At 63.5% G+C, this 26,934-nt stretch overlaps 1 protein-coding gene across 1 annotated transcript in view; it reads left to right on the forward strand.

The window, feature by feature from the left end:
* The first annotated feature begins 6,217 nt into the window (after positions 1 to 6,217).
* The window catches only part of Tmem132b (transmembrane protein 132B), a 339,703-nt gene continuing 318,986 nt past the window's right edge, over positions 6,218 to 26,934 (forward strand). Inside the window, exon 1 of the mRNA XM_047559883.1 lies at positions 6,218 to 6,599. Within this exon, the coding sequence (XP_047415839.1) occupies positions 6,533 to 6,599 (67 nt within the window). The 5' untranslated portion in view covers positions 6,218 to 6,532. The remainder of the gene's footprint in view (positions 6,600 to 26,934) is intronic.

Genomic DNA, 26,934 nt, shown 5'->3' on the forward strand with positions numbered 1-26,934 from the left:
AGGTGGCCCCGCTTGCAGGGGACACCTGTGGCTTCCACCCCGTCCTCTTCATGCTCAACTTCTGCACCCCTGCGCTCCCGGGACCCGTCCCTCCTGCTCCCAGGCTGCACCTGGGCATGTGCTAATTAGCATATTCCATCCCCCCGTGCCTGGTGATTGGTTCAGAGAGATGCCAGTGACCTCAGGCGGCCAATGCTATTCCATACCTGCCATTCTGCCCAGATTGAATACTGAGGACTCTGAGCGCTGGAGCCAGCCGAGCCTGAAGCCTGCCTGGGCGAGCCAGTGAGCTCCCTTGGACCTTGGTTTCTGTCTTTGTGAACACGTGACACGCTCCCGAGCTCTGCACTTCCAGGCGGGAAGCACCCCCTCAGCTCTTCAAGCCCAAGTGCAGTGATGAGACCAACCCAGAGCAGCGGGCAGGACCTGGGGTCGTTGCTGCTTCCCCGCCACCCCAGGCCCCCTAATCCCACCTCCTGTCCCCGCCACTGGACCGCTCCCGCGAGATGGCCAGGAGGGGACCCCCGAGCGGCTGATGAGCGCCAATCCCTGCGAGGTGCTGGATGCCGTTCCCAGGAAGTCCTCCTAAACAAAGGCCGGGAAGGGATCTGATCTAGAATGAGGAAGCCAAGTGTGCAAAGGCCCTGCGGTCAGAGAACGGCGCAGGGGAAGAGCGGGCGGAGGGGCAGCTCCGCCACCCAGGGGCTTCTCGGCAGGCAGGCGGCCTTTGGCAGTCTGCTGTCCAGAGGACCAAAGGCCGTCCAGCGGTGCTGCGCCAACCTCCTGGGTGTCGCGGGAACTGCCTTCTGGGTATTTCCAGGCTCGCGGTGGACGGTGGACGGGTGCCTGAGGTGGCCGTCTTCCATCGCGTCCGACAGACAGACAGACTGAGGCGTTGGAGCCGAGCGAACGGAACCAACAGGCCGAGGCTGCAGATGCCAAGGAAGGACCGGCCACCGGCACCGACGGCCGCTTTGGGCCTTTGTGCAACGTCGCCACGAGGCGCTGGGCGCGGCGAGGCCTGCTCTGCGCCACCCGCCACGGTGAGCCTCAGGCACGTGCGTCGCGGGCTCAGGCTTTTCAGTGCTGGTTGGAAGCCAGGGCCAGGTGCCCACCACTGAGCCACGCCCGCGCCAAGACCCGCTTCTCACCCTGAGGAACCGTGACTCCAAAGGCTCAGCCCTGCGAGGACCTGCCCCGCATGTCTCGGCTCCCCAGCCAGGAGCGTGCGCACCGTCCACCCTGCGCCGAGGAGTTGGGACCCCGCGGAGGCTCAGCCCGAAGAGCGCAATCCGGGGCGCATGGGTGAGGCTGTTTAAAATGAAAACAGGTAGCGCCGCCGGCCGGGAGGACACAGACGGAGCCCAAGCCTCGGGCTTCTCCTTTGAGCTTCTGCCAGGAACACGTAATTTGGGGAGCAATTTAACCTTCCTGAAGTCGGTGTAAGATAAATGGATTTTTCTGTTTTTCTGCCTCTGGTTTGAAGTTGTTCTGTGAGTGGAAAGTGTTTTGCTGGGCTTTCCAGACCTGCCTTCGTCTCCCAGGCTGCTGTCTGTTGCGTGCGATTGCTGTCCTCACAGCAGAGTTCAAGTGATGCAGTAGGTCATTTCAGCAGTGGGCCGTCCGGAAGGGCACGGGTGACACAGCAGCTAAGGATCTTGGCAGGATCTCCTCCTGCTCTCCTCCTGTAGCTGCTGGTGGACACTGGGGTGCCTCATGGTGAAGAGAGGCTGCAGAGCCCTTCCCATCACACCCTCGCTCCACAGCCTCTCCCTCCCATTTGTACCTGAACAGCTATGGGCTCTCAACTGCCTTGGCTTCTCACTGGTTAGAACTGGGTCACATGCGTCCTCCACCATTGTCCCTGGCCTCCGGGACTGTGACAGACTGATTTGTTCCCCTGTTCCTAAGGTGGGGTTCATGGCTACCCAAATCAGTTGGGAGCCGGTTGGGAGGGAAGGCAGGGCCGCGTCTAGCTTGGGGGGGTCTCGGGCTGTGCTGAGGGGCTGCGGGGTGGGCAGAGGCATGCGGTGGTCTGCATGGCTCAGCCTCAGTGGCTGACACACCCTGGATTCAGGTTGGTTGGGGCCGTGTCTGATCCTGCTGTTCTCTGGCTGGTGGTGTGGTTGTGGGAAAATTGCTTAACTTCTCTGTGCCTTAGTTTCCTCAGGCAGAAAATGACGAGAGGTGGTGAAAACTAAATGAATCAAAACAGGCAAACCCCACATAATTGGAGTTTGGACAAAGCCTTGTATGCAAATGTTTATAGATAATCCAAATGTCCCCCACCAGATGGATGAGGAACAAGCGTGATATACTTGTAGATGGAGTACTACTCAGCCATGGAAAGGAAAGGCAGCTTGCAATGTGATGAGCCTTGCAGACACAGTGCTGTGTGACCATCAGACACAGAAGGGCACAGCCTGGGTGGTCTGTTCGTGCTGGGCGTCCAGCAGAGGCACACCGCAGTTTGTGGGTGCCAGGGCAGAGGGGAGGGGCCAAGGGGCACTAGTTGACTGGGTACTAGGTTTCTGTCTGGGTGATGAGACGACCTGGAACGAGGTAGTGGTGATGGTCACCCAGCACTGAATGCGGGATGGTGGACTGTAAGACGGCCAGAGTGGACATCACAGGTGTATGCGTGGTACCACCCGGGAAGCAGCAACCCGCACCCCCAAGTGCTGAGCACGGGGTGCTCCTGGCGGGCAAGGCTGGTTATTCAGTACGCTCACGGTTTTCTAGCACCTTCCAAATATGCTGCCAAGTCCCACCCCGAAGGGACGTCGCCCCTGGCGCTCTCTCACGGGGCTCGGCACCAGGAACACCCCCGAAGCCGGGGAGGGGCCGTTGGAGATGACTGAGCCGCTTCCCCCCGGGGACCCCACTGGGCTCGGCCTGAACGTGGACGGGTCCTTCTGGTCCGCTCCACAGGCTTGCAGAGGCTTCGTCCAGCTCCTGAGGTGGTGTCCAGCCCTGAGGTCCCCCACACCCTCCTTGCACCAGTATTTGCAGGACAGTCCCATTGAGACAGACCTGAAGTCCTCTCCGCTGTCACCTGCTACGTGAACAAGACAGGGCCCGCGTGCCAGTGAAGGGGACCAGCAGGAAAAGCCTGCTGCAGAATAAAGCGGGGGTGGGGACAGAGCCACATGGACGCTGCTCTGGGCCCTCGGACAGGTCACCAGAAAGAGGGCCCCTCCTGCCTCCCGGGGGGTCCGTATGCCCAGGAGCTGGTCTCTCGAGCTCCGATTCCGGACATTCTTGGGAGCCATGGAGGCCTGGCCTCCCTCCCGGGGCTCGGGGCGGGGCAGGCGATGAGTCAACCCGGGCTCGGGCGGGGACCACGCGGCTGCAGCAGCGGGGCGGCGGTATTTGCATTGAAAATGAAATCTCGGGCTTGGCAGAAAACGTCGCAACGGGCGGGTCTCGACGCGGCGCCGCGGCTCCAGGGTCGGTTCCAGCGGCGGCCGGTCGGCGCAGGTGGGCGGCGGGCCTGTTCCCCGCGCCCGGCGCAGCGCTGGGCCTCCCGCAGAGGCCCGCCCGGCCTGCGGTGCCGGCTGCGGCCACGAGATGGCACTATTGCTCTTCGCCGCGGCCCGGCGGCTACGTGGGCCGAGCGGGCAGACGGAGGCTGGGCGGCCGCCGGCTCGCAGGGGTGGCGGGGCGCGAGCCGCCGCGCGGGGGCTCCAGGATCTGCCCGGCCCCACCGCGTGCCGGGCCAGCCTCAGCGTCCCTGTCTGCAGGGGGCAGACCTCGCGCCGGCGGTCCTTCTGCTCCAGACCGCGGAGACCGCAGGCGGGGGTGGCAGGGGAGCGGGAGGGGGCCAGGAGGGCTGGCCCGGCCCAGGGGTCTGGTGTCACCGTGGCCAGTCCCTTGCCTTCCCCGAGCCCTCAGAATGGGGGAGGGCTCCCCGCCACGACTCCAGATTTAGGCTCCGGGCCTGGTTAGCACTGGGAAAGCCTCACCCAACCCCAGGCTGGAGGCTGTCCACAGAGGAGCCCAGAGGGGCTGGTCTGCAGTCGCACAGCCGGGGTGTGGACGGGCCACCTCCTCTCCGTAGTGTCCGCTCATTCAGCACCGTTCAGTCCAGCTGGCTCCAGGGGGCGTGCAGGGGTGGCCCTGGGCTAAGCCCTGGACTGCATGACCCGGGTTTGGGTCTCCTTGGACTGACGCGTGCCTGACCCCAGTGTACACCCCACAGAAGGACCCCTGGCTCCTTCCAGAAGACGACTGACCTCTGGTCACAGATGGCCAGCTGTCACTGACCTGGTCAAGTACATGGTTTCCCCTGGCGTGAGCGCCCTGGGCTTTCTCCGCTGTGGCGCGGCCACGTGATTGGCTGTCCCTGCCCCCAGTCAGAGCATCCCCCAGAGGAAGGGCCCTCCGCTTACTTCTGTTTCCAGGCACACAGTAGGCGCTCAGCTCTGTGGATACATATGCATGAGTGACCGGAGGTGGCTGGGATCCCAGGAGAGGCTGGACGTCCTCAGGACCATCTTCCCGGCTGGGGACAGAGGGACCTTCGCAGACCCCCAGCTGCAGGGAGACCTCCAGTCACATTCCCCAGCCACTTCAGGGACTGCCAGGGAGCTTAAAGGGGGCTTGGCCAGGGCGTTGGTTCCTTGGAAAGAAAGGCTGTTCGCAGCAACAGGAGAGTCCCGTTACGTCCCCTAATTAACCTGGGCTGGAGACTGGCCACCTGCCCCTGGCTCCTCTTCTTCTTTCATCTAGGAAGACTGATGCAGCCTCTGCTAATGAGCCTGTCTGTACTAATGAAGCAGGTGCCCGGTCCCTCTCCGTCCCCTCGCCAGCTGGGAGGGAGCGGATTGTTCTGCTGCGAGCGCTGGGCCCCGAGGAGGAAAATCAGATGCGTAATAATAATGGTCATAATGAGAACGATGATGTCCACAGCGGATACCTTCAAACCAGCACTTATACCCTAGGTTGGGGCCTTCTATGCCTGACTGGGGACACAGGTGAAAGCTGTCATGCTTCCATTTCAGGCAGGGAAACTGAGGCTGGGGGAGGAAGGCTTGCCCAGGGGGCACGCCAAGGGAGTGGAGACGGGCTCGCCAGCTCTTGCCCAAGGCCTTCCTTCATCACCTGTGTTGACGTTTGCAAAGTCTGACCCACTTTTCCTGGCACACGGGGACTCTGGAGCCAGGGTCTGGTACCATGGGGTGGGGTGGGGCAAGGACTCCACCAGGTGGGCCACGGGGCCTTCCAGGGGGTGGAGGAACTTTTTAGGCATGGAGGCTACTGTGGAAGCCCCCGCTTGCCGGCCGGTGAATTCACTGTTTCACCCTTTGCCTTGCTTAGGTCAGGGCCATGCCCCCAGGAGGACTAGTGGTTTCAGGTCCCGCTGTGACTTGTCACCTCCCTCCCCACTCTGGCTGTGACCCTTCCCACTACCTGGAAGCATCTCGCCCCCGGTGCTCCTTTCTCACCCCCTGCGACAACCCCGCGCTGGGAACTGGTCCCCGGGACGCCAGGAATGTGCCCCTTCCAGAAGGGAGCCCCGGGCCTGCGCGTCCGTGCTCCAGGGCCTGGGAGAAGCGCGAAGGCGCCTTCTCCCTTAAATAAGTGTCCCCGCTTCGCGCCCTAGACCTCCCTGAGAAGCCCTCGGTCTGTTTCGGGACCCTGCCCGCCCGGGCCCCTGAGCTTGCAGACACTCCTCGCGCCGCCCCCGCCCCGGGCCTGCGCTCCCGCCCCCGCAGGCACCCCGAGCGGTGCCAAACGAGTCACGGGACCTCTCGTCTGCGCTCGGCCTCGCGGTCTCGGTCCCCCGCTGACGCCTCCTCTCCAGGCGTCGCTGCCCCATGCCGAGGCGCCCCCTCAGCGACCTCGACCTTGGGGCCGCCCGTCCCCGCGCCCCCGCCTCGCCGGCATCTACCTGAGGACCCCCCTCCCGCCGTCCGCGTCCCCGCAAGCGCGCCCGACCCCGGCGCGGGTCTCCCCAGGCCTCGGCGCCGGGCGCCCGCCCCCGGGGACGCCGAGGAGTGGCACGTCCCGCCGCCTATCGGCTGGGCGGCCGCCTGCTGCCCCGTCGCCGGGCGGCGGCCCCTCCCCCGCGCGGCCCCTCCCTCGCGCCGCCCCCTCCCCGGGCTCGCTCGCTCGCTCGCTCACTCTCTCGCTGGCTCGAGGGGCGGCCGGCAGCTGGCGCTGGCAGAAGCGGCGGCGGCGGCGACGCGACCGGGATGGGACGGGCGCTGGGGCGCAGGAGCCGCGGCGGCGGCGGCGGCGGGGGCCGCGCAACTCGGGCCAAGTGCGGGGCAGCGGGCGAGGGCGCGCGGCGCTGAGCCCGGCCGCCCCAGCTCGCCAGCCGCGCACGGCCGAGCCCGGGAGAGCGCGGAGGCTCAGCGGAGGGAACGCCGCCAACCCCGGCGCCTGCGTCTGGGGAGGAGCCGCGCGCTGGGAGCGAGCCATGCCCGGCGCCCGGGCGTAGCCGCCGGGGCTGCTCCCGGGAGCCGCGGGCCGGGCCGGGCGCGCGAGAGGAGCAGCCCCGCGCCGCGCCCACCGCGCGCCGAGGACCATGCCGCCCCCGGGCCGGGCGCCGCCGCTCGGGCTCCTGCTGGCGCTGACTGCGCTCCGGTGCCCAGGTAACGCGTCCCGGGACCCCCTCCCCGACCCCTGCCGCCGCGCACAAAGTTGGCTCGCGAACGGGGCGGCCGCCTCCTTCTCAAGTCCTTGGCAGCTTCGGTCTCCGGGACTTGGACCGATCCGGGGAGACCCTGGGAGCCCAGGGGCCCCGACGCGTTCCCCTTTGCCCTGCGCGAGAACCCAGCCTCCTCTCTCAACCTCCAGCTCTCCTGCGGATCCGTTCCGGGCGCACGGGGGCAACAGACGGGGTGCGCTCAGCCTCTGGAAGCGGGTGGGGGTCCCCTACTCGCCCTGCCGGGGGCACCCCCGGGCCCAGGCTGCTGCCGGGCGTCCGTGGGGCCCCTCTCCCGGCCGCCCGCTGCCCACCGTAGCCCGGACTGTGCGTTCCCAGGACACCTGCGGGGCCTTGAGTGTCTCAGCCTGCGCGGTCTGGCTGGTCCGCAGCCCCTCCCCGCGCCCCGTCGCGCGCCTGTTTTCCTTTCCCTCAAGGGTCCCCCTCCCCAAACAGCCTCCTCTAGCCAAGGGCCAGCCTGCTGCTCGCCTCCCAAAAACGTGGGCCGTCCTAGCGCCCCGGCCCCAAGGCGGTTGAGAGAGGGTAGCGGTGGCCAAGCAGCCCCCAGCGCGCACAGGGCCGCCTGGAACGTGGTGATGTGCAGAGCCACTGCCCGGGTACTAGCCAGCCGGGCTCCCTGCCGGCACCGGCGCAGCTGTCGCCAAAACATAGTGAGTGGCGAAGGCAAAACAGTCAGGTATTTTCTGTCTGGGCTGGAGTTTGGAAAGCTCTCTGCCACCTTGGTGTGGCTACATGTTGGCTGTAGAGGAAGCTTGTCCTGAAGTGACGGTGCCTCCCCTTCCCCCACCCGAGCATCTCCAAGGCTGGGATGAGCAGGAATAGTCACGAGCAACGTTCATGTGCGGCTGAGAGCTCAGTTTCCTAGACCTTTGAACATCCGGACCCGTGGTTAGGGAGCAGGTAGCTCTTCCCGCAGGAAACCTCTCCCCACAGGCACGCATCTGCGGTAGAGAAACACAACTTGAACTTTCCAGCTTTCAGTGTCTTGGGAAGGTTGCCGCTGGGCAGAGCTGGATGCCAGCTCCATGTGTGAGGTATCTGCATGGAAAAAGTAAACACTGGCTTCCCTCGAGGTGCCCTTAAGTGACCCCAAGTCTGTAATGAAACCTTCAGCTTGGGAAGCCTGTGAGACACACCGGGCATTGACTTTGGCTGGGTCCAGAGGGTGGCCTTGGGCTTGTGGGGGATGGATCTGCGGGAGGCTTGGCTCAGGAGCAGCTGCAGGAGCCTTTGGCTCTCAGGGTTCCTCTGTGGCACGAGAGGGTCTGCTGCTGGGGTTGGGCTGCTTCGTCTCAGTGGAAGCCCTGGGACCTGTCTCCAAAAGTGCACAGTCCCTCAGACTTGAAAATTGCAGCTTTGCCACTATTTTGATTCTCCACGGGGGTCAGCCTTTGCCTGGATGTGCTCAGGAGCGACTCTGGGAAGCCTCTCAGAGATGCTGTCTGCCTGATGCTTTGTAGGAGAACATGCCGGTCCCTGTCCCTCCCCCAGCCCGGGAAAGCCTGTGTGTGGCTCTGGAGGCCTAGTCTTGGGAGGGAAGGGGCTGCACCCCTGAAAGCTGCGGCCAGCCTGCTCCGGGCCACGCTGCCCTCTGCCTTCCCCCAGGGTCCCAGCCAGGCAGCTGGGTCTGGCAGATGCCGCTAGGGCAGAGTCGCCGGTGCCACCGAGGCTCTTGGACGCACATGTAAGTCTTTATGTTCCCACCAGGGACATAAAGAGACGACAGTTTGAGAACTCTATATTTAGTACTAGCTCAAAAACCAAGGCTGAAATTCCTGAAAGCTACCTAGCTGCTTGCACTTGGTGGAAGCGTTCGGAGGGATTAACCAGAGCTGCTGTGGAGCTGGCTGGGTTTTCTGGGTCTTTTCTGAGGCTGCGGCTCCAGGAGAGGGGCCGGGGGCGCTCGGAGGCAAGGGCGCGCCCCCGGGCACACGGGCTGCCGGCTCTGCCCTTCCTGCGTGGGTAGCTACCATGGTAAAGAGCGTGGTGGGTGGACTGGCTGCTTTCAGCCTCCCGAGTGTGAAGCATATGGAACTGCTTGGTTAGAGTCAGCACAAATCCCCCAGCTTAGCGACCAGGGGGCCCCATTATTCAAGCCACTTTTGTGCATGCGGTGGCTTTGCAAATTAGCGGCATGGTTACGTTCCCTGCTGGGGAAAATGAGGTGCCTTGCTCCAGTGACCCATTATGCCGGGGGTCTGTGGACTCGGGTGGGTGGAGTGTGCTCCGGCAGAGGGGCCCTGTGAGTGGGTGGCCGGCTTGCAGGGCAGAGGCACCCCCCGCCCTGCTGGCACCTTGGTGGCAAGTGGCGTGCTCTCTCATTACGGTGGTGACCTGGAAGGGGGTCTGCCTGTGCGTTGGGGCTCTTTGGAGAGGTGGTGGCGAGGAGCGGTATGCAAATGCTGTCACCTCCCCCAGTGATTTAACGATGGCACAGTGGAGGTTCCCAGAGTAAATCACTTCATGCCCCCCCTCCCACCGGATGCAGGAACCGGGGAGGCGTGGGGCTCCTGCCTGAGATCCGCTGCTCGGCGCCAACAAAGCCTGGTGGTTGCCATGATCCGGGGGACAAAGGGAAACCCCTCGTCTGTTGGCCCGAAGTCTGGAGGGTGGTCTCCGGGCCAGTGAGGCCCTTCCAGGAGCCCGTTCCCAGAGGAGCCCCACTTCTATGCGGTTGGGTGGCTCCTTTCTTCTCTCCCGGGTCGAGGGCTGAATGGGTGGAGAGGTTGCACCTCCCCGAGGGCTGTGGGCTGCACAGGAGACATGGAGGCCGTGGTGTCGTGGCCGCGCCCGGGTGGCCGTGCAGCACAGTGATTGGCCTCCAGGGGCAAGAAGGCGAAGGGGACGTGGGGGAGGGAGGAGGGGACGGGGCAGTGCCGCGCTCGGCCAGGCCGGGGTTCTTGCCGCCCTCCACCTCTCTTCTCCACTCTTGCCGGGGCCTTTCTGGGTGACGAGTCCTGTACAGTCCACAGGGGCCGGTGACTCCACTTGAGGAGCCCAAGGTCAGGGAATGGCGGCCATTTGGCATGGCCAGGAGGCAGGGCGCCGCTCCCGTGGTCCTCTGCGGTCAGGGCTGGAGGGGCCCCAGGGCCCTTGCATGGACACAGGGTGCGCCCTGGCTTTCCGTGGGGTGCGCTCTCTCTCCGCACTTACAGGCGGTGCGTGGAGGTGAGGCTGAGTCACATGCCCGGGGTCACGCAGAGCCAGGCTTCCTAAGCCGCCACCGCACACAGCTTCTGTGGATGCCCAGGCCAGGCCGCGTCTGAGACCGTGGGCGGTCCCAAGCTCTCGTGCGGTGCCTGCCCTGCCTGCCCACTGCTGCCGTCTCTGCAGCAAGTACATCTACGACCCGCGCAGAGGCTTCGAGCTGGAGAAACCCGGCCCATCCTAGTGCGCCTCCTTGAGGACCCCGGGCCCTCGAGGGAGCCAGTGGTTCCCTGAAGGGCAAGACGTGGGCAGGGAGAACCCCCTTCCTTTTGGTGTCAGGTGCTGGTTTTGCTCTTCAGTGTGCCCCAGAATTAGCGATGCCCCGAGTACTAGCCCCACTCCTGGCCTGTCCTCAGCGCTCCCCAGCCTTGAACTTGTTGAGTCTTTAGCATCCTCATGCTGGGGTCTTCTGTTTGCCCCATTTCACAGAAGAGGCCACTGAGGCCCAGAGAGGCGATGAGACTTGTGCAAGGTCACACAGCCATCATGGATGTGCCAGGGGAACCTTGACTCTTCCACGTCCCACCTCCTCAGTCAAGAGCCTGGGCTGCCTGGCCAGGGAGGGCTTGGAGTGGGGAGACCCAGCAGACGTGGAGGGCGTGTCCACAGAGGGCCACTGGCTCTCCTTGGGGATATCTGGCCTGCAAATTTCTCTTGGCCGTCACTGGTGTTTGAAGATTGGGAGCTGTCAGTATGGGGATTCAGGTTTCTGGCTTCGCTCAAGCAGTCGGAGAACTGGGCAGTGCCGGCCTCGCTCCTTGACCTTGCTGAGACTCAGTTTCCCCATCCGTAAAGCAGGCCCGGAGATCCTCCCTGCTGATCTCAGTTCAAGGCTGGGGGGCGTCACAGAGAGAGGAGCGTGTTGGCCGCAGTGTGGGGGCGTGGCCCGGGGGAGGGGCCTGGGGCCGCGGAGTCGGGAGGGGTCTGCCGCGGGGCTTCGTGGCAGGTCAGAGCTGCGAAGGGAAGGCCGGTCACCCGAGCTGCCTGCCGGTGGCCCTTACTCTGGGATTTCTCGGCTCCTGGGCAGCTGTTGAGATGGGGGCGGGTGTGTCCCAGCGGGGGACACTGAGGCTCAGGAGCCCCCAGCACAGCCCGTGAGTGGCAGGGCCTCGTCTCTGCCCTCAGCTGGGAGCACGTGACCTTGGACGGTCGGGCAGTGACGGGACAGGCAAGCAGCCTCAGACACACCAGAGGGAAACCCGGATGCCAGTTCAAGCTCCTCCTGGTCAGGGTGTGGGGATAGGACGGGGTGTGTCGGGCCATCCGTGGGAAGACTTCTCAGAGGAGGAGACCGTTTTCTTCCCTGAGACCCAAGTGACTGGAAGGCACCGGCCCCGGGGTGGAGTCCAGGCGGCAGGAACGCGGGTCTTTGCAGGGTACTCGGCACAGCGCCTGGCGGAGGGCAAGCACTCCGGGATGCCAGCCAGTCCCTCTGTCTATCCAACCACCCCATAGGAATCAGCAGTGGGCCCTGGGGACTCTGGGCACGGTGGCTCTGTGTCCTGGTGGGCTGAGAAGCCAGGAGGCAGACGCACACCTAGTGTCAGGGGCCGCAGGGAGGGGTGAGGCAGGAGGCGCGGTCACCTCCGCGCCCGTTGGGGGCTGGGTTCGCCTCTTCCCTTGAGGGTGGACCAGACTGGATGCCCGTTCTCCACTGGGGGAAGAGGGAGAGCAGCTCGGTCCCGGGACTTGAGTCCCGGCCCTGGCCTCTGCCACATCGCCGGGCTCTGCAGCCAGGGCGCAGCGAGCCGAAGTCCCCGGCACTGGACTCCGTGACTGATCGATACCCTCTCCTTGTGCTTCGGCCCCAAAATAGTTACGTAGAAAATCAATGGAGTCCAATTTGATTTGCTGGATTTTATTACTCTGGATGATGGAGTGTCCAGCTCGCCGGCGCTTCTGAGCGGCGTCTTGCGGCGCTAACCTGAGTTAACCCGTTGGGGGCACCAGCTCCTTGTGGCTGAGCTCGGCCGGGATCCGGGTCCTGGAGGGTGAGTCAGCGAGCTGTCGCCAGCGTCTGTCCCGCTCTGCTCCGCACGCCTCCCGCCCGGGCTCCGGATGCACCGCAGCAAACAAGCCTGAGCTTCCTGCCCCGGCCGCCGCGCTTGGCGCCTCCCGGGCCTTCAGCTGCCTGGCCCTGCGCGGGCCCTGGGGTGGCCTGCGTCCTGGCGTCTTTTTTGTGGTCCTCTGCTCTGGGCATTGTGGACTCCGTGCTGGTCCTGCCCCCTGGGGTGTCCCCTCTGTCCTGTGCCATCTGTGCTGCCGGCTGCTGGATGTGCCAAGGGGTTGGGCAGCGGGAGGGGACGCCTGGACAGGGAGGAGGGAGCGCGGGAAGTGAGGCCGGAGGGCTGGTGACAGCCTGCTCGGTCCTCACGGGCTCGTGGGGCTGGGCAGGCAGCTGTCGGTGGGAATGTCCTTTTGTCAGGTGGCAGGGTGTGGGCACTTCCCCGGGCCAGCGCACACTGCCGCCGCAAGCCACAGCTGGCCGCAGACTCCTCCCATCAGAGAGCCGCGGTATCATGGCCCAGGCCTGGGCTTTTGGCCTTTCTGGGACTCAGTGTCCCCGTCTGTGAGGGGACCTGACCTCTGAACCCTGCTGGTCCCCTTCCTTGGACCCTTCCCCACCCCTCGCCCTGCATGTCTGACCTGGTCATTTCTAACACCTGGCTATGAGGGGCCCTGTTCTCGGGAGGGTGATGGAACAGAGAGTCAGGTGGGTAGAGATCCTGTCCTGGGGGTTAGGTGGACAGACCCCGAGCCACAGCCGCTGAGGGTTGTAAGTGCTGCGGGATGTGCAGGGGAGGCGGGAGGGCTGCCCTCCGGGGGCTGGTGATTCATATGCAGAGTCACAGTGAGGTGAGCTCTGGGCAAAGACCTGAGGAGGTGAGGGAGGAGGGCTGGTCACTGTGTTCCAGTGCAAAGGTCCTGAGGTGGGGACGTGGCAGGGACAAAGGAAGAAAGGAGGTCAGCAAGGCCAAGTTGAGGGAGTGAAGGGATGGCAGCAGAAAGTGGGACCAGACCCTGCAAGGACGTGCCTTTTGCTCTAGGGAGACGGGCGGTTGGCAGGTGTGTGCAGGTGAGGCGTGCTCCGGCCCACAGGAGCAGGAACAGGGCAACCCTGAGGGGCTACTGCAATAGTCCAGGCAGAGACAGTGGGGACTTGGACCTGATGGGAGCTGTGAGTGCTGAAATCTGGTAAGTTATTTTTTTGAACTTATTCATCTATTTTTTTACATTTAAAAAATTTACTTATCTTGATTCATTGTAAACAAATGGGGTAAAACTTGGTAAGTTGCTTTGAAAGTTGAGCCGCAGTCCTTGCTGCCAGATTGGATTCAGTCTGCACGTTTTATTGAGTGCCTACTACGAGCCTATCACTGGACTTGGAACCACATTGGGACCAGTCAATCTTTGTTACATGATGAAATTAACAAACAGAACTTCATCTGTGACTTGGGCGCTGCTTTGCCTGTGGTCTCCCAGGAGCCCCGAGGGGAAGGGTGCGTGTGGGAACCTGCACCGTGACATCTGTGAGGTGGGGATGTGGCACATCGCTCAGGAGGACGGAGGCAGGAGGATTCACGAGAGGATGAGGGTGCGTGTTAGCACGGAGTCCGGCGTGCTCGGTCAAGGTGGCGGTCACCGGCAATGCCGCCTTGATGGCTGAGGGGACTTGATGACTGGGGCTTGTCAGGCAGCCGCCCCAGGAGAAGCGTGGCTGGCACCAGCAGGGTTCGGGTCTGCTTTGTGACCTGTCGGACTCTGGTGCCCATTTTTCCTACTGGAACCACTGAGATTCCTCCTGTGTTGACGGTGTGATTATTCTGGCAGACTTTACCGTGAGTTGGCTGATGCAGGTGATCTCGCTTTCTTTAGTAGATGCCGTGGAGAAAAGTTGCTTGTCAATCAAATTCTATTTCCTCCATCAATTCCTGGGACATTTTAGGGTTGTGTAAATGCCCTCTGACCCTGTGCTGGCCTTGGCTCCCGATGTGTTGCTTGTTATTTTTTGCACCTTTAGGGCCAGGCATTAGCAAACTGTGCTCCATGGACGGTATCTGGCCCTCCACTTGTTTTTGTAAATAAAGTTTTATTGGAACACAGCCATGCCTGTCTGTTTACATTTTGCGCATGGCTGATCTGGCACAACCCTGGCAGGGTCGAGCAGTTGCAACAGAGGTTGTGTGTATGTCCCACAAAGCTCAAGTGAACTGTCTACTCTCTGGCCCTGGTAGAGACCGGAGTCCCTGAAGTGGTCAGGCAGGGCCTGCTCAGTGATTGTGTGTTTACGGTACTTTGAGCGTGTTCAAGGGCAAGGAGCCCTTTCTAATGTCAAGGAAAAAAAAAAAGTATCGTTTCTCCAGCTGAAAAGAATTATGGGTTTGGTATCTTTGGGTTGAAAAGGAAAAACATATTGATCGCAAGTCGCCATCAATTTAGTAATGCCTTTGAATGCGTGGGTTTTGGTAATTACAGTAGCGTTTATGTAATGTTTTAAAAATAGTAGCACATGTGTGTACGAGCTATTTTTTGCTCTGCAGGCAACGCTTGATGGCTGGCAGCTCAGAAGACCCCTTGGAGGGATTCTGCTGGGGGGCTCTGGGACCGAGGCAGCCCACTGGTTGGCTATTTAGTACTCCAGGTGACTCGGATCCATGGCTCTCCTTTATGATCTGGGTTTGTCCCCTTACTGGATCGTTTTAAAGATGAGTGCAGCCTTCCCTGTGTTTATCTTTGCCTCTCAGGCTTATGATATTTTCAGTTTCCGACGCTGAGGTTTTGGGTGTACTCGTGCAGATGATGTGCCAAAGGCAGGAGTACCATTGGGAGAGTCTGGCTTCTCTGGGTTGCAAGGGACAAGAGTGGGAATTTACTGCTCCCTGGAGCTGGGAAGCTCAGGAGGGAAAGGGGTTTAGGTCTGGCTCCATCCAGGAGCTCACTTCTCTCCCGCTCCGAGCCTCTGCTCTCTCACTTGACCCCCTGGATCTTTTCCTCCGTGACTTCTTTCTTGGACACGCTTCCTCTACTTGGTGGCAGAGCGGGCTGCAGTCAGCCCCAGCCTGTCCCCTGGCTGGCAGAGGTCAGAGGTCTCCTTCCTAGTCGTCCCAGCGAGGACCCTAGGACGGAGACCTCCTAGACTCACCTGGGCGCGGTGCTGACCTGCGCTGGAGGAGGGTATCCCATCAGCCACCTGCAGGCCGGAAGCTCACCTCTGGCGCTGGAAGTGGAACGGGCTGTTTCCCAAGGAGACTCTGCCGGAGGAGGACGCAGCTCCCCGAGCCTGTGAAGGGTGCTGCCTGCTTCTCGCCTGTCCTTGGGGCGGCTGCCCGCCAGGGACACTTTATCGTGCTCTTGGTTCATGGTGTGGCTTTGGTGCAGACGTGGCTATTCGGAATGTGACCTGCTGTACCCCATTAAGGTGACCCCTGCTCTTTGACCCCACGACCCCACTTCCGGGAGGTGTGCAGCTGCTGGCAGCAGGAGCACCGCGGTGGAGCAGGAGCAGGGCCTGCTTCAGGGGCTGCGCCCAGCGGAGGCCATGCCATCCGTCTCCAGGGCATGCTGTCTTCTGAGGGAGGCCAGAGGGGCCGGCGGGCTCGGGCAGGGAGCTGGCATGGCGACCCCAGAGGAGGGAAGCGGTGCCCGGGAGGGCGGCAGGCGCGCCTTGGCTCTTTTGGCCGAAGTGAGGCTGATGTTTAAGAAGAGAGCCTGCTCCTGCCAGGGCTTCTGGGTGCCGTTGGGACCGGCGGGAACCTTCTGGCTTTGTGGTCGGGGGCTCTGGGGCGTGCAGCTCGGTCACTCGGGGATGTCTGTTGAGGCTGGGCCCGTGAGGGAGTGAGATTTGAAACTGATGACCTAAGAAGCAGAAGTTGGTTTCTTCTATCAGTTAAGGTTCTGAAGCTGCGCAGCTCAGGACGGTTCTGTGACCCTGTCCCCTGAAGTGCTCATTCCTTTCCAGCATTTAAGGTTCTGTCCTCATGGTCCAAGATGGCAGCTGCTGGTGCAGCCATCTCCTCTCCATTCCAGGCAGCAGGATGGGGGAGCCGATGAAGAAAGGGTGAGGGATGCGCATCAGCTCTTTCAAGGACGAGCCCATGATGCGTTCTCTTACGCTGCCTGGCTCGGCCTCGTCACGTGGCCCATCTAGCCGCAAGACAGCCTGGGAAAGTCAGTCTTTATTTGAGGTTGCTAAAGGTCAGGGGCTCGGCCCCGGGGGACGGCCCTTCCCGCACCGTGGTCCGTGGTTTGTGGCGAGGGCCTCGGCGGGCGCGGGGCGCACCTGGGGAGCGGACGTGCACACCCTGCGTGGAGTTTGTGCGCGATTTCATCCTGCCAGGTGCCGGCGCTGGGCTCTCCTGCTGAATAAGCCTGGCCTGGCTGGTGCAGGACACTGTTCTGGCGAGGGGAGGGGAGGAAGGCGGCTTTGGAAGGGCTGCAGAGGAGCCCAGATCCCCTTCCCCTGGTCTCAGGTTCCCCGTGAAGCGGCCCTTTTCCTGCGGGGAACGCGTCAGCAGCCGGTTTTCACCTTGGCCGAGTAGCTTCTCTCCCCCGGTGTCTGGCCGCCTCTCCTGGGGCCTCGAGCGTGAGCTCCTCGGGCTGAGTTGCTGCCCCGGGTCCCACGCTGGGGTGGACAGGTGGCGAGTTTCCTGTGTCCTGGGGTGGGGACCCCACAGGTGGGAAGGGAGGCTTCAGTACCTGCAGTGCCGGGTGGCGTGAGGGGCCACCGTCCCCACCACCCAGGACGGCCCGGTGTGGCTGAGCGGTGGCAGAAGACAGAGCTGGCGGGAGGTCATGGAGTCGCGGGACACGGGCGCTGGGGGCAGCAGGTGCAGGGGGCACGGTGGGGCTGGGTCCCGGCATCCAGACCCCTGGCCCCCGCGATGGTCGTCCGGGGCAGGTGGCCCCGTGCTCCCGAGGGCTGTGCCCAGTGGCTCTGGCGCGTGATTTCCAGAGGACGTGGGGTGCCAGCCTTTGGGTGGGAGCTGTTTCTCCATGTTCTGGAAGCTCCCGTCGTCCAGGGGGCCCTCGCGGGCACACGCGCTTCTTCTGAAAGCACAGGGCTCTCCAAACAGCGCTGGGCATTTATCACGGGAATTTTCTTTCTTTTTATGATATTTTTTCCCTCTCCACCCACCTGCCCCCCACGCCCGGCCCAGTTAAGTGGTTTTCTTTAGATTCGGGGCTCGGCGTGCAGGAGGGTCTGTGGGGTCCAGGCGCAGCGTGCGGGGGGCGGCGTGGGCCTCGCTGGGCTCCAGCCCATGGCGTGGCTCCCGGTGTGGGCACCACACCGTCGTGGCTGGGCCTCTGTCAGGGCGAGGACACGCTCGCGGGCAGGGGTCTCCTGGTCCCGTCCCCTTCTCTCCTCAGTCCCCGCCTCGCTCCCTGCAGGATCTGAACAGGCGCGAGGGGGACAGGGCTGCCCTGGCCCACGCGGGGGCCTCACGCCGCTTCCTTCTGAGCCTCTGCCTTTCTGCCAGCCGTGTCTCCCCCACTCACGATTCCAGGTGCCCGGGACACTGAGGGCAGCACTCAGGTGCCCCCTGCCCGGTTCCCGTCCAGCTTCCCACTTGAGGGCTCTGTGACCCGGGGTGGGTTCCCTAACTTCTCTGGCCGTGGCACTTGCATTTGTAAACAGGAGCGCAGTCCCTGCCCCCTGGGGTGAGTCCACTCCTCCTTGGCCAGAGCTTGATGAACACCTACTACGCGCCCTGGGGGCCATTGGTGTGGTTTGCTGCTGTCCTCTCCCACGTCCCGTCCTACGATAGTGGCCACTTTCCATTTCCTTCTGAGAGGGGTGCTCCTTCTTCTGGGGGGAGCAGAGCCGCCCTCTGGGAAGCCGTGAGGTCTGACTCTGCCCTTCTCCCAGGGTGACAGGGGCCTGGCCAATCAGAGCAGCCCATCTCTCGGCCTCAGGCGTTGGGTGGGGCTGGGCATGTGACCTGGGCTGGGCCAATCAGCACCTGCCGTGGGATGTGTGCGGAGCCCTGATGGGAGGCTCACCCGAGAGGAGCGGAGCTGCCCCCAGGCCCCTGAGGTCCGGAGGCCAGGGGGTCAGGGAGGTCTGCTGCCCGAGGTTCCGCAGCCTCTCCCCAGGCTGCAGGGGCCCTGGGCTCCTGAGCTCGTGAGGACGGCTGGGGTGGGCGATGGAGGGTGGACTGCCCGAGCCGTGGCCCCGCGTGCTCTCTGGTCTGACTGGTGAGGACATTTAGTCCTGGCCACGCGGCGTCCCGTGCTCAGCCGTGTGGGGCCACAGCCTCAGCCTCGGTTGCCTTGTGATCGTCCTGGCTGTCCCCCCAGCCGCCTGCGTCCGCCCCTCCCTGTTTGCTCGACCCCCCGACGAGGATTCATCTTGACTGTTAGATTCTGTGACAGTGGCGGCCGCTGCCGTCCTCAGTGTGAGAAACTCGAGTCCGAATCCCAAGTCACCTGGGCTGAGCCACGTGTGACGGGAGGTGCGGTGGCTCCTGCTCCTCCGCGTCCTCCAGAGGCTCCTGAGGGGCGAGGGGGGTTTGGTGGTCTCTGTCCCCCGCCTGGTTTTCCGGCGGGTCCTGGGGCTGCCGCACCTGATGTCCACAGGGGAAGGAGCAGCGCCAACCTCCTGCCCTGGTGGCTGGAGCCCCGCGTCCTGTGGTTGGTACAGCGCGGGGACATCAGCTGTCCAGTCAGCCAGTGATTTAATAATCTCTGAGCCAATATTTAAGAGCCGGAAGATCTAATATAAAAATTGGGATTTTCGGCTTTTCTCTGCAGAGCAGTGGGGGCGGTAAGCTCCGCTCCTACCCCAGAGTGACCACGGTCTGCGGGAGCGGAGGTGTCTTCTGTGGACGCCTCCCCCAGGCCGCTGGGTGGATGTTCTGCTGGGACACCCGTGGCGTGCCGGGCCCTGGGGAGGTGCTGGGGTCACGGCCCCTGCTGTCGAGAGCTGGTGGCCGTTCAGGTGTCACTCGTTCCTGTTTGAGCAGAGGCCTCCTGGCCAGCGCCCTGCAGCAGGGCTTCCTTGAGGACAGGGAGGCTCTGCACCCCTTGGTCGACCGAGTCCGTGGGTTTTTGTCTCTGTGGTGCTGTGTGTCCGGGCTCTGGTCGCTGCGCCTCACCCTCCGTCTCCAGGACGATCCGTCCTGCAAGCCGAACCCCTCGCCCGCTCGCCAGCACCCCCCCCACTCCTCCCTCCTCGGTCCTTGTCACGAGCGGCCGTGTCACCCAGCGTCACCGCCCCAGCGTCAGCGTCCCCTCCCAGCGAGGCTGGCTTCTCCTGTCATTCCAGTTCAGTTAACGTGCTCAATTACGGGCGCCCTGGGCCCGTGACTGGCTGGTGGCCCCAGCGCTGGGCAGGGTGGCTCCGGACAGGGCATCTACCCCCACTCCTCCGCGAATCCACTTGGGGAAACTGAGGCACGACCTGGGCAGAGCCAGAAACGTGCACCCTGGTCCCCCCGGAGCTCTGCCGGGACGTCCGGTGGAACCAGCACCAGGCCGGGCAGGAGGTTGGCGGGACCCTCGGGGCTGGGAGCCTGGGGAGGTAATTTGGGCTTGAAAACGATCAGTTGCCAGGCGAGCTTCACCTGCGCCGTCCGCTTCTGAAGCCACAGAATGTTCTCCTGACTGCACAGGAGACCTGTGCCTCTCGGGGGCCCTGTGGCCGGGCTGGCGGGGCCTTGTGCCTGGCCTCTCCCTGGGCGTCCTGTTTCAGGGCCCGTCCTCGCGGCCTCGTCCTGGGGATGCGTCGGGGTCCAGGTGCACGAGGGGCCTGGGTTTTATCTGGGAGCCAGACGGGCACCGCGGAGAAGCCCGCGCCCTGGCTGCACGCGGAGGAGGCTCCCGGTCCCTGGCTACTCGAAGCCCGTCCAGCCCAGGGCAGGGCTGTCCCGACTCACCAGGTCACCTCAAACCCACCGAGGTCCTCCCGGGCCAGGGGCCCTCCTCGGATGGATTCAGGCTGTGCCGCTGGGCGCCGTCCACAGGACTTACTGGAGGCCCACTGCGTCCGCGGGATGGACTTGGTTTGGAGTGAGCGCTGCTCTGGGGCGAGGGTCTGTGCCCTGTGGCTCTTGTCTGGCAATGACAGGGAATGGCGGCTGCAGGCGGTGGCTGGAGGCCTGGGACCAGAGGCAGAGCCTGCCATCCTGGACCTGGGGCCTCTCTCCTACCAGGAGTCCACCAGCAAGGCTGTCTGTGGAGGCTGGTGGCCCGGCACAGCCAAGCGTTTCTAAGTGGCCACAGGCTGGCGGGTGGGCCTCCTGGGTGCCTGTGTCCCGCCCCTCAGAGCAGACGCTGCCAGAGGCGGGACAGCCACGGTTACTGGACACTGCTCCCTGGGCAGGGTCCTGACCACACCCTGCTGGGGCCTTGGGGGGAGGGCCCGGGCTCAGCTGTGCCGCCCGCAGGGTCTGCGGCAGGGCCAGGAGGGGCTCCCGTCTCTCCACAGGGCCCCTCTGTTCCAGCAGCTGTGGCGGTCACGCCTGGGAGCCGGAGACTCTGGCCCCTTGTCTGGCCCAGTGGCCAGGGCCACAGGCTCCCGCGGGCAGAGTGCGGCTCGGCTTCTTGGCCCCGGCTCTCCAGGGTGTTCGCCTTGTTAAGAACAGTGTGAGGACGTGGGCGAGTCGGGACGGCCTCCCTCGCAGGAAGCGCGGACGCCCCAGGCTCCTGCCCGGCCCGCTGGAGGCGGCTGTGACACCCTCTGGGCCTTCTCAGGCCTTGTTCCGCATCCTCCGCGCACCTGCCCGCTGGCCTGGTCAGTCACCGTTCGTCACTGGGGGTCAGGCAGTGCTCTGGACTCTGGGGACAGTCACTGAATGGGCAGACGCGAATCTCAGTGCAGGCGGACATTCGGGTGGGGGCGGCAGGTGATCAACAAGATCAACGATTAAAATGGAAGCTGGGGTCAGGCGCTAAGTGCAAGCAGGAAACTGCAGCAGGTAGTTTTGGGGGTCTTGGGTGGGGGACTGCCGTTGAGACGGGGTGGTCCAAGGAGGCCAGGCCAGGGAGGTAAAGCTTGAGGAGAGATGTGGGGACAGGAAAGAGCAAACGCTGTGACTGTCTGGGGAAGGGTGCTCCAGGTGGCAGGAGAGGCACCTGCAAAGGCCCTGGGGTGGGAGCTACCAGGTGTCACAAGGGGATCCCAAAGAGGCCAGGTCGCCTGAGCAGAAAGCAGGGCCCATGGAGCTGAGGAGGTCCGACTGCAGACGAGGGGCAGAGCACACGGGGCTTCGCCATAGCAGGGCTTTGACTCTGGCCCTGAGCAGAACGGGGACACACCGGAGGACCCCGCGGCTCAGCGGCCCCGATCCATCTTCATTAGAAGCCTCGCTCTGCTGTGGTGCAGGAGGCGGCGGAGCGGGGGGCCGGGGGCCAGGGGGGCTGCTGCTGTCCTCTGGGGAGCAGTGACGGGGCTTGGACCAGGGCCGAGGGGAGAAGGTGCCGGCCACGTCTGGCAAGGAGGCGGCAGGGTCAGTCTCTGAAGGGTGGACGTGACCACCGTAGGAGAGGAGTTGGGGTGTCCCTAGAAGACAGGCTGCAAGTGGCCCTCGGGGTTTGTCCTGAGGTCCTGGGGGGCAGGAGCTGCTGCGGCTGGGTTGGGCCGTGGCTGGAGCAGGTCTGGGGGCCTGGACACTCGGGTCCTGTGTGTTCGATTTGAGGGGCTTCGCTCCAGTCTGCAGTGAGGGGTGTGAACTGCCTCCTGCCCCCGATCTGGGTCATCCCCCGCCATGTGCTTGGCCTCCCTGTCCAGCTCCTCCTGCCTGAGTGACCTCAACCTGCAGACTCCGGTCGCGAGTCTGCACAGCGACTCAGTCCCGCCCAGTGCTGGAGCGGGGCAGACTGGCACGTGCCCGGAGGCTGAGTCCCGGGAGAGCCCTGGCCCCGCCCCCGACCCCGCCCCCGGCCCCGCCCCTCCTTCCCTGGCACTCGCTCACTGCTGGTCTTGCTGGCGGTCCCGCCTGCCATCCCCACGCACAGCTCCTGTGGTCCTTCCTGGCTCCTTGCTGGTGGGATGAGTGGCGTGTGCCCCTGGTTCCCTCCTGGCCTCCTCTGCCTCTGGCCTCCGACTCACCCATCTGGCTGGGGACACAGTGGCTTGGCCCCGCCAACCCCTTTGTGAACTGCCCGGCTGTGTGTGGTTGACGGGTACTGGTGGCCCGGGACAGGACAGAGCCCACACATGGCTGGCCGGAACGGGAAAGGGGACATGGGGGTGCAGTTACCTCTCTTCTCTCCTTGGGGACCGCAGCCACTTCCTCCTGCAGAGGGTCCTTTTTCCACCCTCGGGGGTGGTGAGCTCTGGTCTTGGCCTTTGCTGGGCTTTGTTGTGCTCTGCGTTTCCGTTGGTGGTGGGCGCCTGTCCCGGCCCGTGTGCCTCTGCTCTGTCTGCCGCTCTCACAGTCGGAGGGAGCGCCTTTGAGATCGGGTGCTGGGCAGAGTCCCTGGGCATGTCCCCGGGGTTTTTTTCCCTCTGGTGGTTTTGTTTTGTTTTGGTTTCGCTGTGCTGGGGACGAACCCGGCGCGTGCTCGGTCAGCGCTGTCCCTCCGAGGCCCGCCCCGGCGTCTGGGTGGGTTTGGTCTCATCTTTCCCGGACGTGGAATCCTAACGCCTTAGTGATTTTGTGTGAGCTGGAAGGTAAGTGACGATGGGAACGAACGGTCGTTAGCGAGTTGGCGTCACTGTTTTAGAAAATTGGCTTCAAAGTTGTGGTTGATCCCACGGAGCCCACAGGCGTCCACTTTAGTGTGTGGCTGGCCTTCAGGGCCACGTGGCCACCGCCGCCCCTAGTGTGAAGCCCTTCAGTCCCGCCAGGAGCCCTGGGCCCTAGAGCCACTCCGGTCCCACCTCCTGGCCCCGGGCAGCCAACTGCTCTGTCCTGGAAATGGATCAGGGAGCCTGTGACCGTTTGTCCCTAGCGAGGGTTTTCAAGGCTTGTCCAGTTGCAGCGTCCATCAGCGTGCTGCTCCTTTGGTGGCTAAGCCGCTCTTGGTGGCGTGGCTAGACGCTCTTGTTTACTGGTCATTGCTGATGGACACTGGGCAGCTCTTTTGCAAAGCTCTGCACGTGATCCTCGTGGGCAGCCAACCTGGGAACCGCTGGCTCTTTGGGCCCTGATTTCAGGGCCTGGTGAGGACCGTTTTCAGGCCCGTGGCTTCAGGAGGTCAGTCTGGGCTTCTCGCCCAGTGGAGCCTTGTCCAGCTGGGACACCGTCTCGTTGGCCCTGCTGGGTTCTTCTGCTCCGCACTTACCACTGTGTGGATGGAGCCCTTTTGCTCCCGGTGGTGGCTCACTGTCTGTCTGCACACGACCCGGTGACCCGGCTCCCCGCAGGCTGGACTAGAGCCCCCGGGAGACCCGGCTCCACCAGTGCACCCTGTTCCGTGCTCCTGCCCGGAGAGTGGCGCTGGGTCTACTTTCTGGAACATCGGAGGCTGGTTGCCCTTAGGAGAGCTCATTCCTTCATCCACCCGAGTGGGTGGCGTGCGTCATGTGACAAGCACTGATTGGCACTCGCCCTGCGCCAGTGTGCGTCAGTGCTGGGGAGAGGAAGGACAGCACCCTGCTGTCAGGAGTCTCTGTGCTGGGGAGACGTTCAGGCTCTAGACTGGGGTGTGGTTTCCAGAGGGATGTCAGGAAATTTCAGTTACAATGACAGACACCCAAGTTGAGAACGGGCATAACTGGAGGAAAATGTCTTCTGGTTTATGTGACTTACGGAGAGTCCTGCTAGGCTTCAGGTGCGGCTGGATCCAGGGCCTCGGTGGCTCTTGTCAGGACTCAGTCTCCCTCTGTCCTCAGTGCTGGTATCTCCTCTGGGGCCGCCATTCTCAGACAGGCTGTTCTTGAAGATGGCAGATAGGTAGACGGACATCCTTCCAGCTTGGCAGCTGCAGCAGAAACGACTGTAACAGAAATGGCAAAGCTTGTCTTTCCTGATGATTCCAGAAAAAAATAAAAAAAAAAAAACCCAAAAACCAGTCCTTACTCTCATTGGCTGGGATCTGGTCCCGTGACAATCCTAGATGGTTGTAACTGACGGGCCAGACCTGGCCACGTGCCTTCTCCCGGAGCCAGGGGCCTGCGGGATCCGAGCGGCTGTACCACTTGGGCAGAGAGTGGAGGGGCTCCTCGGGAGGCGGGCAGGGGCACCGCGGCTTGGCCAGGCCCGATCCACAGGCTTCCGCCCTGGAAGAAGGATGCTCAGGCCTTTCTCAGCTGCCCTGCTCAGATCGTCCTCCTTGCTACCTGCTCCTGGCCTCTGTCCCCTGGGGCCCGACCATCGGCCTCCTCCTCCCCTGCCTCCTGGTGGCCTCCTCCATCTTCTGAGCCAGCGGCCTGGCCCGTGCTGTCTTCGCAGACCTCTGAGCCCACGCTCGGGCCTGCCTTCTCCCCGACTCCTGCCGTGGTTCCTGGGGTCACCTGGATCGCGGGTGCTCTCCCCTCCCTAGAGCCTTGCTTGCTCCCGCCTGCAGCTGAGTTCACATTTGCAGGCTCAGGGACCAGGACGCCCACGGCTCTGGGGTCCCGAGCCGTCTCCCGAGGCCGTCTCTGTCCACTGCTCAGAAGAACCTCGCTGCTCCTGACCGCTGAGCTCGGGCGCCTCGGAGCCGTGATCCCGCCTGCCTGCCTGCTCTTCACCGGGGCTGCCCTAACACGACGCCCCCTGGGGGCTTCGCAGCGGGACCGTGTCCTCCCAGCCGTGGGGGCTGGAGCGGCTGGTGCTGGCCAGGGCTCCTTCCTGGCTGTGCCCTCCCGTGGCGGGTGGGAGGGGAGCTGGGAGGGAGTGAGCGCTGCTGTGGCCCTTCCTGTAAGAACGAGGACCCACGTGGGATTTAACCTGTCACCTCCACGAAGTCCCCGTCTCCAAAGACGGTCACGCTGGGGCTTCAACACCAACCTTCCCTGTGACGTGCCTGCCTCCCCTCCGCTCCTCGCTCAGCCTCAGCCCCGGGGCCTCCCCGTCTTTGCCAAGCCAAGTCCTGCCTGGTGCTTGGAATTACCTGGCAGCCACCGCCAGGCTTTCCACTCCAGCATGGCGAATGGACAGGAGGAGGCAGACATCTGAGGAAAGGCCTCTGATTGGCTTCAGTGGACAGGAGTCAGTGGTTCCTCCCTGGGTTGGAAGGCGAGGCCCAGAGACCCTCCCTCCTGTCGGCCCACCCACATCTGGTGGCATTGCCCCCGAGCTCTGCCCACGGATGAAGACGCCGGCTTGTGATGAAGACGCAACTTGCCGCCCTGACGAGAGGCGCGGTGGAGTCCGCCTGCGAGAACGCCCATCAGCGTCGTGTGATCGGCGACGTGATGCTCGTATCAGCGCAGTTAGCATCCCGGTGATTAAGGTGGACCTCCAAGCAGAACCGTCAGTCAACAGCGCCAGGCGCTGGAGTCCGCGGGCCGGGAGGCAGAGGGCCAGGCGGAGGGCGCCTTGGAAGGGGCGTAGACGCAGCCCGGCGGTGCCAGGAAGAAAGGCCAGGTGGGCCAGGTGGGCACTCGCCTCCCTGAACCTCAGCGTCCTCCTCTCGGGACTTTCTGAGGCTCAGGGCCGGGGTGCGTTTCATGAAGAGGAGGCGCCCCCTCCCGGGTGCCCCCCCGGCCTCTGATCCGCGACGGGCCTCACCCATCAAGATGCAAACCGCCTGGCCTGGCACCTGGCAGTCTGCACTGAGCCAGTGTCCCCCAGTCTGTGCCCACGTGTGCCAGCTGCCCGAGGAGCCGCTGTCACATGGTCCCCGGGAGGTCTGGATGGAGGACCGCTGGACACGTGTCCTGCTGTGCCCGGGCCCGCCCTGGTTGCACCAGCAGCCTGGCCGCCCTGTCAGTAGCAGGACGTCTCTGTGCACTGAGCCGCGGCTCCTGGGCCCTGCGTCTGGAGCAGCCGCCTCCTCCCTGCTGACCCCTTGTGCTCTCAGAGCTGTCTGCACCCAGGGAGTCATGTGATCTCATGACCACCCCGTGCAGTGGGGACGACCCTCTGCTCGGTCCCCTTGCTCCACAAGAGGGACTCTTTTTTGGGGCGGGTACTGGGGCTTGAACTTGGGCCCTCGACCACTGAGCCACCTCCCCAGCCCTATTTTGCATTTTATTAAGAGACGGGCTCACTGACTTGCTTAGCGCCTCGCCTTTACTGAGGCTGGCTCTGAACTCTCCATCCTCCCGCCTCAGCCTCCCGAGCCGCTGGGATTATAGGCGCGTGCCACCGTGCCTGGCTCACAAGAGGGGCTCTTGAAACGCCCTTCTCGGGTACCCTTCTGGGCTCTGTCTGTACAAATACAAGCCCTTACTAATATGTTTCTATTCTTTGTGGAGCTGGAACTGGACCTAGGACCTCGGCCATGCTAGGCGAGCGTCCCACCACCAAGCTACACCCGTCGCCCAGGATTTCTCCACTTGCCCTTCCTTCTTTTTAAATTTGTTCTAAGTAGTTATACAGGACAGTGGGATGCACTTTGACACGTCATACGTCACTTCGTGTTCTCCTGGTTGTTCACGATGTAGACTCACGTCGGGTCACGTGCACACGGGGTAACAACGTCCCACTCGTTGTCCTATCCTTCCTACCCCACGCCCTCTCCCCTCCCTCCACTCCCCAGCCCCCGCCTAACCCAAAGTACCTCTTGCCTTCCCTCCCCACCCCCTAAGGTGAATCAGCATCCCCATATCAGAGAAAACATTCAGCCTTTGGTTTAGGGGGACTGGCTTATTCTCCAGCTCCATCCATTTACCTGCAAATGCTGTCATTCCCTCCTTCTTTAAGGCTGAGTAGTATTCCACTGTGTGCACACCCTGCATCTGCGCTGTGCGTGTGCCGTTGAGGGGCACCTGGGTTCTCCACTTTCCTCACAGCAGAAGGAGCGCCCGTCTTGCTCTGCTGGCAGCGTCCTTACCAGCGCGTCTTGCCCAGGGGAGAGGTTTTTCGTGGAGGCCCGGGAAGGGGCCCCCTTCTTTCCTCAATCCGCATCTTGTCTGGGCGGAGGCCATTCTGGCCCTTGCCCAGGGTGGGAGCCAGGGTGGCCGGCCTCCTCCCTGGGCTTTCGCTGGGCTGCACAGCGTGGCGAGGCTGCGGGGCGAGGCT

Source organism: Sciurus carolinensis, chromosome 8, assembly GCF_902686445.1.
Source record: "Sciurus carolinensis chromosome 8, mSciCar1.2, whole genome shotgun sequence".
Taxonomy (NCBI): domain Eukaryota; kingdom Metazoa; phylum Chordata; class Mammalia; order Rodentia; family Sciuridae; genus Sciurus; species Sciurus carolinensis.